The sequence below is a fragment of the Papio anubis genome, chromosome 20 (genome assembly GCF_008728515.1).
Source record: "Papio anubis isolate 15944 chromosome 20, Panubis1.0, whole genome shotgun sequence".
NCBI classification, from domain to species: Eukaryota; Metazoa; Chordata; class Mammalia; order Primates; family Cercopithecidae; genus Papio; species Papio anubis.
In genome coordinates, this window is record NC_044995.1 from 4762839 (window position 1) to 4773932 (window position 11094).

The 11094-nt window shown below is 52.6% G+C and overlaps 2 protein-coding genes across 6 annotated transcripts in view; one reads left to right on the forward strand and one right to left on the reverse strand.

Moving 5' to 3' along the window:
* Nucleotides 1–558, forward strand: part of AP2A1 (adaptor related protein complex 2 subunit alpha 1) — a 42145-nt gene extending 41587 nt beyond the window's left edge. For both annotated transcript variants that reach the window (XM_003915921.3, XM_003915920.3), the window contains one exon: nucleotides 124–558. In XM_003915921.3, the coding sequence (XP_003915970.1) occupies nucleotides 124–201 (78 nt within the window). In that variant the 3' untranslated portion in view covers nucleotides 202–558. The remainder of the gene's footprint in view (nucleotides 1–123) is intronic.
* Nucleotides 318–6887, reverse strand: FUZ (fuzzy planar cell polarity protein). Of its 4 annotated transcripts, XM_009195003.4 has the most exons (12): nucleotides 6784–6887; nucleotides 6567–6676; nucleotides 5801–5922; nucleotides 5437–5521; nucleotides 4779–4847; nucleotides 4510–4614; nucleotides 2870–3067; nucleotides 2654–2749; nucleotides 2229–2335; nucleotides 2086–2150; nucleotides 1934–2011; nucleotides 318–818 (listed from the first exon to the last, which is right to left on the reverse strand). In XM_009195003.4, exons 3-12 carry the CDS (start codon nucleotides 5881–5883, stop codon nucleotides 595–597), a joined length of 1110 nt encoding a protein of 369 aa, XP_009193267.1. In that variant the 5' UTR covers nucleotides 5884–5922; nucleotides 6567–6676; nucleotides 6784–6887; the 3' UTR covers nucleotides 318–594. The 4 variants fall into 4 exon arrangements, with proteins under 4 accessions (XP_009193267.1, XP_009193265.1, XP_003915971.1 ...); XM_009195001.4 differs by lacking the exons at nucleotides 6567–6676; nucleotides 6784–6887 and adding an exon at nucleotides 6181–6544; XM_003915922.5 differs by lacking the exons at nucleotides 6567–6676; nucleotides 6784–6887 and adding an exon at nucleotides 6181–6543 and having other exon boundaries at nucleotides 1934–2008.
* Between the last annotated feature and the right edge of the window lie 4207 nt (nucleotides 6888–11094).

Sequence of the window (11094 nt, forward strand, 5' to 3'; positions counted from 1 at the left end):
CCTCTCCTGTGTCTTGTATCACTTTTCTGGCCCCTTTATCCTTCTTTCTTCTATCTCCCTTGTGTCCCCACTTCCCTGGGCTCCCCATCTTCTCTGAGTTCTGCCCCCAATGTCCCCACCCAGATGTATCGGCTGACCCTGCGCACCAGCAAGGAGCCCGTCTCCCGTCACCTGTGTGAGCTGCTGGCACAGCAGTTCTGAGCCCTGGACTCTGCCCCCGGGGATGTGGCCGGCACTGGGCAGCCCCTTGGACTGAGGCAGCTTTGGTGGATGGGGGACCTCCACTGGTGACAGAGAAGACGCCAGGGGTTGGGGGATGCCTGGGACCTTCCTCCGGCCTTTTGTATTTTTATTTTTGTTCATCTGCTGCTGTTTACATTCTGGGGGGTTAGGGGGAGCCCCCTCCCTCCCTTCCCCCCTCCCAAGCACAGAGGGGAGAGGGGCAAGGGAAGTGGATGCCTCCTCCCCTCCCACCCCACCCTGTCGTAGCCCCTCCTACCCCCTCCCCATCCAGGGGCTGTGTATTATTGTGAGCGAATAAACAGAGAGACGCTAACAGCCCCATGTCTGTGTCCATCATCCACTGCTAGGTAGTCAAAGAAGTGGGGTGAGGGCATGCAGAGTGTGGGTGGCAAGGCTTCGCAGCCCATGGCTGGGACTCTGGGGAGACAGCAGCAGCAGCAGCCGCCGAACCCCCAGCTGCAGGGCCACCAGACGCACTCCTTTGCCTGGTTCCTCAGTCCCCAACACCAGGTAGCAGGCTCTGGGCAGCTGGGCCTGGTAGACCTCATCTTCTGTCTTCTCTGGTGGCCCTGGCTCTGGGGAAAGAACAGGGGGCACTGAGGTGACAAGTAGCATGCTAACCTTTGGAAGCCACACCACATCCTGGGCCCAAGTTCTGAACGCGTGGGGTCTCTGAGCACAGGTTTTGGGAGCCTTCTGCCAGGGCAGGGCCTCGGGGTTCTAGCAAGCTGTCAGCAACTTAAAGACCATGATGCTCTCACTCAGCTCACCCTCTTCCTCTTTCTCAGCCTTGGCCCCCATTTTCCTGGGGAAACTGTGCAGCTGCAGGCAATCCTCTTAGCAATACACATGGCAAACACGGCAGAAACACAGGAGCTCCAGTAGCCTTTTCCAGGAGCCCACCCGCCCCACTGCATGAGGTGGGTGGAGGGAAGCAGGCAGGGGCCAGGGAGAGGTGGAGTCGCACAGCTAAGAAGGGGTGCAGCCCCCCAGATGGAGCTCTTGACCACTGTGCTGCATTCATCCGGGCTTCACTGGGGTCATAGCGCCATCCCAGGTCCCTTCCTTTGTCTCTCTGGGCCTTTATGGGTTTTACAACAATTTTTCCTTTCTAACCTGGCATCTGTGAAAACCTCCCCCATCCCCCAAGCCTATCAGCAAAGTCTGTGCTTTCAGCAGTAGTGCAGAGTGCTGGACCGCGTGGTTATGGCAGCCCCATCCCCTGTGTTCGAATATGGCTGTGCCACTCATAAGCTGAGCCTCCGTTTTCTCATCTGTAATATGGGAATGATGAGGTAACAGGATAGTCCTCGCTTGTGAGGATAAAGTGATTTCATTCTTTCATTACATGTAAAGGCACTGGGAAGAGGTGAGGTCTTACTGTTAACTATTGTTAACTATGATCTAGGAGGTTCTGAAGCCAGGCAGGGACCTCCCTTCCCCTCCCTTCCCTCCTGGAAAAGGCTACTGGAGCTCCTGTGTTGCTGCTGTGTTTGCCATGTGTATTGCTAAAGAGGATCGCCCTTCCCATCTGCATCAAATCTCAGATCTCAAGAAAAACCACAGCCCTATGGCCCAGTGCATGCTGGGTTCGTCCGGTTCCTCCAACCCCACCACCTACTCCCACTCTGCGTGACCAGAGACTCAGTGTCCCCGCCTGCGCAGTGGGAACACTGTGCCTGCCGCTGACCTGGTGGGAAGTGCGTGGAGGTGACCAGGGTATAGAAGTTTCGGAGGAGGCGCCGGCGCTGTTCTGGTGAAGGCTCTACTGAGGAAAAGGCAGTGATGCAGAGCCCCTCCCCGGCCCACGCTCCTCCTGCCCCTGTCCCTGTCCTCAGTCACCTTTATCCCCCAAGGGCTCCACGGTGAAGAGGCAGCGTTTCAGTTCCAGGTGGAGGAGCAGCAGCCTGTGGGAAAGGGAAGGGAATGTCATGGTTGGGGAAGAGGACATGACCCCCAACCCACTCCCTCCATCCGAGCCCTACCCGAGGATGTCTGTGTGAAGGGGGAAGCCACTGGGCAGCGCTCGGGCTCCCAGCGGCAGACAGGCCCGCAACGGGTCCAGCAGTGGCTGCCAGCAGCGCTCCAGAAGCTGCAGGGGGCGTGGTCATTATGGGAAGGCGGGGCCGGCGGGGGAGAGCACGAGGATAGGGGCGTGGTCAATCGGGAGGGGCGGGGCCTACGAGAAGAGTGGAGGGCGGAGGGCAGAAGGGACCAGGGAAGGGGCGAGGCCTGGAAGGACAGAGGACGCGCGGGAGTGGCCGATCTTGCGGGGAAGGTGAATGACTGGAGCGCAGTCCAGAAGGGGCGGGGCTGGGGAAAGAAGCCGCTGGCAGGGCAGGGTGGTTGGAAAGGGCCTTGCAGGTACAGGGTGTCCTAAGGGGGAAAGCGGGACGTGGCGCAGGTTCACCTGTGGATACAACTGGCTGAGGGGTGGGCTTGGCCCGCAGAGTAGACACAGCTCCAGGCTCGGCAGCAGTGTCAGGGTCAGGAGCCGGTGTGGGACCTGAAGCAGGGCACAGGCTGGGGCTGACCGCGGCCCGGCCCCTTTCCATCGCAGATCCCGCTTCCTAGCGACTTGGCCCCCAGGTCACATCCCTCTGCCCCGTCCGCCCCACCCACTCACCGTGGGGCTCCCGTGCGGCAGATACACCGGGTAGTCGCGAGCGGTCTGCGGCGGCAGGGACCCCACCAGCCAGGGGAGCAGCACGGCCTCGGGCGTCCCCAGCCGCCACCAACCTTCCGTTGCTGCCACCACCCGGCCCGACACCACCAGACTGACGAATGCCGTGCCCGTGGCCTCCGCGAACCCGGAGAGGGCTTCCTGGGTAAGGGAGGCAGGAGAACTGGGAGTCGCAGACAGGCGTAGGGGTTGGCAGCGACTTCCCAGGTGGGCAGGGAATGGGGAGAAACCCACAGCCAGCCCCAAGCTCGTGGAGTGGCCATGCTCCGGCGTCTCACCCTCTCTGAGCCTGAGTTCCTTCACCTTCATACGAAGTCACATCCCCAACTCACACTGTGAAGTCTGATTACACACCTAGCCTGAGTGTGCAAACTGAAGCTAATGATGTAACCACAGCAGCTACTGTTCATCAAGGCCTGTTACATGCTGAGTAGGCACCATCAGCAATGTAGAGAAGCCAAGTCACCTGCTGAGAGTCACACTGCTGGGGAGGCGCCCACACCAGGCAAGTCAGCAAGAGCAGTATTTAAGTAGGGGTAGCTAGAGATCTGAGAGACGGGAGGAAGAGCAGGTACCAAGGTTGGAAAGTCGTTGGGATCTCTGGGGTCTGTGAGGCAGCAGGGGGGAGGTAGATTGTGGATTTAGCAACAGGTTAGGGGGTGCCACGTGCCACAGGCCTTCAAACACCAGGCTGAGGGGCTGGGACCTTGTCCTGGGGGAGGTGGAGGCTGCGGGAGGGCCGTGAGCAGGAAAGGGGCAGGGCCAGCTCTGGATATAGGAGGATTCTTCTGGTGGTCGGGTGTGATGGCTCACACCTGTCATCCGAGCAGTATGGGAGGCTGAGGGGGGAGGACTGCTTGAGCCCAGGAGTTTGAGACCAGCCTGGGCAACTTAGTGGACACTCATCCCCAACCCCAGTCCATCTCTTAAAAAAATTAGCTGAATGTGGTGACACGTGCCTATAGTGTCAGCTACTGGGGAGGCTGAGATGAGAGGATCACTTGAATCCAGGAGTTCAAGGCTGCAGTGAGCTATGACTGAGCCACTGCGCTCTAGCCTGAATGACAGAGCGAGACCCTGTCTCAGAAAAGAAAGAAAGATGGCCCAGGTGCAGTGGCTCACGCCTGTCATCCAGCACTGTGGGAGGCGAAGGCAGGTGTCAGAAGTTTGAGACCAGCTTGGCCAACATGGCAAAACCCCCTGTCTACTAAAAATACAATAAATTAGCCGGGTGTAGTGGCAGGTGCCTGTAATCCCAGCTACTCCGGAAGCTGAGGCAGAAGAATTGCTTGAACCCAGGAGGCAGAGGCTGCAGTGAGCTGAGATCGTGCCACTGCACTCCAGCCTGGGCAACAAGAGTAAAACTATGTCTCAAAAAAAAAGAGAAAGGAAAGAAAAAAGAAAAGAAAAACAAGAAAAAAGAAAAGAAAAACAATACAAAGAAAAAAGATTCTTCTGGGACCAGGTGGGGATAGGACTGGAAACTGAGAGGATAGGAGAAGGTTGGGACAATGGTCCAGAAAAAAGAGGATGAGGACTGAGCCAGGCCAGCGGAACACGTATTTCCATAGCATCCGCAGTACCTGCAAGAGGGACCCCTCTGGAGGAATCACACAGTCCACACACTGGGTCAGGTCCCCGATGAGCTCCGAGTCCCCTAGGAAGCTGTCGATGAGGCAGTAGCTGGCCTAGGAGAATAAGAAAGGGACCAGCCTAGCATTCAGGTGGGCCCAGGGTCAGACAACCAAGAACCTGTGGGACCAGGCTGCCCCAGGGGCTGCTGGGAACTGTAGTTCCCAAATGGCAGTGCCCAGGTATCCTAACTTCCCACCCTCATGCCCTGCAACCTCACCCTCAAGTCCTTCTTCAGTCTCTCCACATTGCGGATATTGGTCAGTTCTTCAAGTCCCACAAGAAGGACCTAGGAGAACCATATAGGAGAGAATGGGCCCTGGGCAACTAGTTCTAAGAGAGGAGGGACTGGGACTTGAACTCATGGGTCTGAAGGAAGAGGAGGCTAGGACTCCCACTTCTGGGTCTGGGGACTGGGGGGTCAAGATTCCTGGGTTCTGGCTGGGCCAGACGTGGTGGCTCATGCCTGTAATTCCAGCACTTTTGGAGGCCAACGTGGGTGGATCACTTGAGGTCAGGAGTTTGAGAACAGCCTGGCCAACACAGTGAAACCCTGTCTCTACAAAAAATACAAAAATTAGCTGGGCATGGTGGCGCGTGCCTGTAATCCCAGCTACTTGGGAAGCTGAGGCACGAGAATTGCTTGAACCTGGGAGGCGGAAGTTGCAGTGAGCCAAGATCACGCCATTGCACTCCAGCCTGGGCAACAGAGCGAGACGCTGTCTCAAAAAAAAAAAAAAAAAAAAAAAAGAAAAAGAAAAAGATTCCTGGGTTCTGAGGGAGGAAGTGTTGGTGGTCTGGACTCCTAGGTCTGAGGGAGAAGGATGCTGAGATCTCAGATGCTGGTTTGGGGAGAAAAGAGGACTGGTGAGTCTCACCATGGCTCCAAACACCATTTGGAGTAGTCTCTCCAGCCTCAGCTCAGAGATGCCCTCCTCAGATGACAGAACAATGAGCGTGATGCTGTGGAATGGAAGAGAGAAGAATGAGTCAAGGCCTTGGGAATCAGGAAGGGGTATGTTGGAGTCCGCCCATCGATTCCAGAACACCAGATACATCCTCCCTCAGCCCAACCTTCCTTTCTTATAGAAAACATCAGGGATCAAAGAGGGTAACTGGCTTGCTAAAGATCCCACAGCCAAATTAACAGCTGGTTTTAGAGAGCTGGAAGGCCTCCGAGGTCATCTTCAACAGGGACTATCACCCAGGCCCTGTCCCTGTCCCACGTTCCCTCCTGGGGACCTGTCATGGAAGCTTTTCCACACCACAGTCGTGTTTTCGGTCCTCGCAGAGCTCAGCTGCACCTCCAGATTCTGCCCAAACATATGGACTCCATTGAGGGAACCGATGACAGAGAACGGGAGCTAAGGAGGGGTTAGGGACATCAGACAGGAGCACCACCCCATCCCCTCCTCCTTAGGACCTAAGCGTGCCAGCTCCCAGCCCCATCCTCTTTCCATATACCCTGGCAATGCCTCTTTGGGGAATCAGGCTTATTGGTGCATTGCCTTCTTGGTCCTACAAACTCAACACTGAAACCTCCCCAGCCCCTACTGCCTTGAAGACCCAGAGTCAAAACACCGAACCCCCTTAGGTTTAGATACAGGTGTCCAAGGCCCCACCTGCTGACGGGCGGGGGCGCCGCCGCGACTGCTCCTGCAGAACAGGGGAACCCCGCTGGACGCCGCGAGGCACAGCAGATGAACGGTGCCACCCGTCCCCTCCTCCCCCATTTAGGACTCCCACCGCGGTCCCTCACGAGGGGACTGTCAGTGCCGGTCTTGGAGCATGCCGGTAATCACAGTAACTCGGCCTGTGGTCCGGAGCCGCCAGAGGGCGAGATGAGGAGCTGATTGGAAGAGGATTAATTTCCCGCCTTCTTCACCCAACTCAAACAGACCCTCAAACCCTATTCAGGCACCTCCCCCAAGTCCATTAGGTTCTCTTCCGCCCCGGCCGGAAGTCATGGTACCCCTAACAAAGATGGCGGCTAATTGAATTGGCAAACCTTTCTTGTTTCTCGGAGGAGGTAAGGAGAACCCAGAGGCCGGATTGAAGATGATGACTGCGCCAAGGCCTTGCCTAGCCACCATCCTGTAGGCTTTGATGATTTACACTCTAAACGGGAAAAACAGTTGTGCCCCGATCAAAGATTGCGACGGTCCCAAAGCGTTGCCTAGCAACCACATTCCCTCTAGGTTATAGTAGTAAACAACGTGCCCTACTCAAAGGCGGCGACCGTGGCTGGGCGTTGCCAAGCAACCACCATTCAGCCAGATTTCCATTCCAAAGCTGTAAACAGCTGTGCCCTGCTCAAAGATGGTGGCACGTCGAAGTCCAAGCACCCTCCTTGGGGCGAAATCGAGAAAAACACCGTCTCCCCCCAACATTCGAGGGTGGTTGAGTCCAGCGATCGTTGCCTAGTAACCACCAAAAAAAAAAAAAAAAGATTGTTTTTATTATTGGAAAAAAGAAAACAAGGAAATCCTTTGTCGTCCAGAATAATAAAAATAACATCATTTCTGTAATGAATTTATACATGGTAGCATACTATGTAAAATGTGAAAATATCCCTTCCCTATTTTTTTCCTAAAATACAGTTAAACGTAGAATATTCATACATTTTCACAAATATGATCAATATACTAACATTTCCACACTTTCTTTTTCCCCATGTTTATAAGTCTATTTCATCTTAATAATGTATTTTTATAATCTATTTTGTGGATGTAACAAATTGATTTGACCAATTACGTATTGAACTCCTCCAGACTAGCCAACTAGTACTGGACAGCATTTTACTGACTTTTTAAAATGCCCTTATGAATATTTTTATTATTTTATACAGGCAGTATTTACTTGTAATAATAAATGTATTTATGATTCATTTTGCCCTTCCTCTTCCTTTTTGCAGATCAGCCCATCTGTCTAGCATAATTTTTTTTTTTTTTTTTTTTTTTTTTGAGACGGAGTCTCGCTGTGTCTCCCAGGCTGGAGTGCAGTGGCGTGATCTCCTCACTGCAAGCTCCGCCTCCCGGGTTCACGCCATTCTCCCGCCTCAGCCTCCCAAGTAGCTGAGACTACAGGCGCCCGCCACCACGCCCGGCTAGTTTTTTGTATTTTTAGTAGAGACGGGGTTTCACCATGTTAGCCAGGATAGTCTCGATCTCCTGACCTCGTGATCCACCCGCCTCGGCCTCCCAAAGTGCTGGGATTACAGGCTTGAGCCACCGCGCCCGGCCTCTAGCATAATTTTTAATCTTCCTGGTTCCTAAAGTACATCCTTTCCTTTCTTTTTTTTTTTTTTTTTTTTGGGAGATGGGACAGGGTCTCGCTCTGTCCCCCAGAGTGGAGTGCAGTGGAGTCATCTCGGCTCATTGCAACCTCTGCCTCCCGGATTCAAGCGATTCTCCGGCCTCAGTCACCTGAGTAGCTGGGATTACAGGTGTGCCCCACCACGTCGGGTTAATTTTTGTATGTTTTGTAGAGACTGGGTGTCACTATGTTGCCCAGGCTGGTCTCTAACTCCTGGGTTCAAGTGATCCACCCACCTCTGCCTCTCCAAGTGCTGGGACTTCAGGCGGGAGCCACCAAGCCTGGCCTAGGTACCATTTTAATCTTCCTTCATGTATATTGATATTTTTTTTCCTTTTTCTGGATTACTTTTATCTTCCTTATAACTATTAAAATTTTAGTCACACAGGCATAAAAAAGGAGGGAACTGCTCTAGATGAAAAGAAACTTGAGACATAATGTCTAAATATGTGTGTGGTCTTTGTTTGGATGCTGATACAAATAAACCAACTGTAAAAACATATTTTGAGACAATTGGAACGTTTGATTACACACTTACTGTTAGATGATACTAAGAAGTTAATTTTGTTACAGGTAACAATGGCATACCAGTAATGTAAGAAAGTGTTCATAAAATTGGGAAAGATGCCTGCCAAGCACACAGGAGTAAAATGATATGATTGTACGGATTTGCTTTAAAAGGCTTCAGAAGGGCCGGGCGTGGTGGCTCAAGCCTGTAATCCCAGCACTTTGGGAGGCCGAGATGGGTGGATCACGAGGGGACAGGAGTTTGAGACCAGCCTGGCCAACATGGTAAAACCCTCTCTTCATCAAAAATACAAATATTTGCCGGCGAGGTGGCACACGCCTGCAGTCCCAGCTACTCTGGAGGCTGAGGCAGGAGTATCAGTGGAACCAGGGAGGCGGAGGCTGCAGCGAGCCGACATTGCGCTACTGCACTATAGCCTGGGGAAGCGAGACTTTGTAAAAAAAAAAAAAAAAAAAAAAAAGAAACCCAATTAAAAATAATTTAAAATGACAAAGGTAAAAAGCTATATCATTGGACTTTCTGTAAGCACTTTCAATCAGTGGAGATTATGGTTTTTATTTTATTTTTATTTTTTTCAGACAGTCTCTCGCTCTGTGGCCCAGGATGGAGTTCAGTGGCGTGATCCGGGCTCACTGCAAGCTCCGCCTCCCGGGTTCACGCCATTCTCCTGCCTCAGCCTCCCGAGTAGCTGGGACTACAGGCACTCGCCAACACTCCCGGCTAATTTTTTTTTTTTTTTTTGTATGTTTAGTAGAGACGGGGTTTCACCGTGTTAGCCAGGATGGTCTCGATCTCCTGACCTCGTGATCTGCCCGCCTCGGCCTCCCAAAGTGCTGGGATTACAGGCGTGAGCCACGGCATCCGGTCCTGGTCAGGTTTCTTTCTATTAAAGTAAATATAAAGTGGCAGGGCAGAGTGGCTAACACCTGGGATTGCTTCAGCCCAGGAGTTTGAGACATGCCAGGGCAACACAGTGAGACCCCATCTCTACAAAAAATTTAAAAATTAGGCCAGGCGCGGTGACTCATGCCTGTAATCCTGGCTAACACGGTGAAACGCCATCTCTACTAAAAATACAAAAATAAAAAACAAGCCAGGCGTGGTGGTGGGCGCCTGTAGTCCCACGTACACGGGAGGCTGAGGCAGGAGAATGGCGTGAACCCGGGAGGCGGAGCTTGCAGTGAGCCGAGATTGCGCCACTGCACTCCAGCCTGGGAGATAGAGCGATACAACGTCTCAAAAAAAAAAAAAAAAAAAAAAAAAAAAATTAAAAATTAGCTGGGAGTGGTGGTGCGCGGCTGTGGTCCCAGCTGCTCTACAGGCAGAAGAGTGGCTCCAGTGCGAGCAGTAGAGGCTGCCGTGAGCCAAGATTGGGCCACTGCACTCCAACCTGCACAACAGAAAAAGACCCTGTCTCAAAAAATAAAAATTAAAATTAAAAAGATAATAGTAATGCAGTGTTTCTATTTTTCTTTTTCTTTTTTTTTTTTTTGAGACGGAGTTTTTTGCTCTGTAGCCCGGGCTGGAGTGCAGTGGCCGGATCTCAGCTCACTGCAAGCTCCGCCTCCCGGGTTCCCGCCATTCTCCTGCCTCAGCCTCCGGAGTAGCTGGGACTACAGGCGCCCGCCACCTCGCCCGGCTAGTTTTTTGTATTTTTAGTAGAGACGGGGTTTCACCGTGTTAGCCAGGATGGTCTCGATCTCCTGACCTCGTGATCCACCCGTCTCGGCCTCCCAAAGTGCTGGGATTACAGGCGCAGTGTTTCTATTTTTCTATATTATTCATCAATAAGATTTGTGTAGCACATTTCTGTCAACAAACACGTTAGATTTTTCCAGTTGGTAGTGTATTTTTCAACTTGGTTTATGCAGTCTTTTGGGAAAAATTAATAAAGACTACGTTTTCTGACTTTGCTGTAGTGCTAAGAAACTCCATGGCAGTCATTAAGATTTTTTTCCTTCAGATAGTTTTCGAGTTTCATTTGTCGCACTTACATTTTTAATCTACCTGGAATGTATTTATGTTCTAGGCCAGTTTCTGGCTCCTCTCCCGGAAAACAACGCTCAGGTGTTGCTAAGCAACCCACACTTGGGTTGGTGTTCGGCTTCTTTTCAGGGGGAAAACAACTGCCCTCCCTTCCAAGTTGAGGACGACCTTAAAGCGTTGCCTAGTAACCTCGTTTCCGCCGATGTGCTTGGATCCTTCTCGCCTCCCTCCCCCAGTCTGCCCGCCCGAAAGAACAGAATCAGAAACTTAATCTAACGGTTAGAAAACAAGGGCAGAGGTCCCGGCGCTGTGGCTCAGGACTGTAATCTTAGCACTTTGGGAATCCAAGGCGGGCGAATCACTTGAGGTCAGGAGTTCGAGAACAGCCTGGCCCACATGGTGAAACCCTTTCTCTACTAAAAATACAAAAATTAGCGGAGCCTGGTGGCGGGCACCTGTAATCCCAGCTACTCGGAAGGCTGAGGCAGGAGAATCGCTTGAACCCGGGAGGCGGAGGTTGTAGTGAGCCGAGATCGCGCCACTGCACTTCAGCCTGGGCGACAGGGCGAGACTCCCGTTTCGAAAACAAAAAACAAGAAAACAAAGGAAACAAAACACAAAAACGAAAACAAGGGCAGCGTACGCGTTGCATAGCAACCAGGTCTCCTGACCCTCCCTTTGAGACAAGAGGCGGACCCAGACGCCC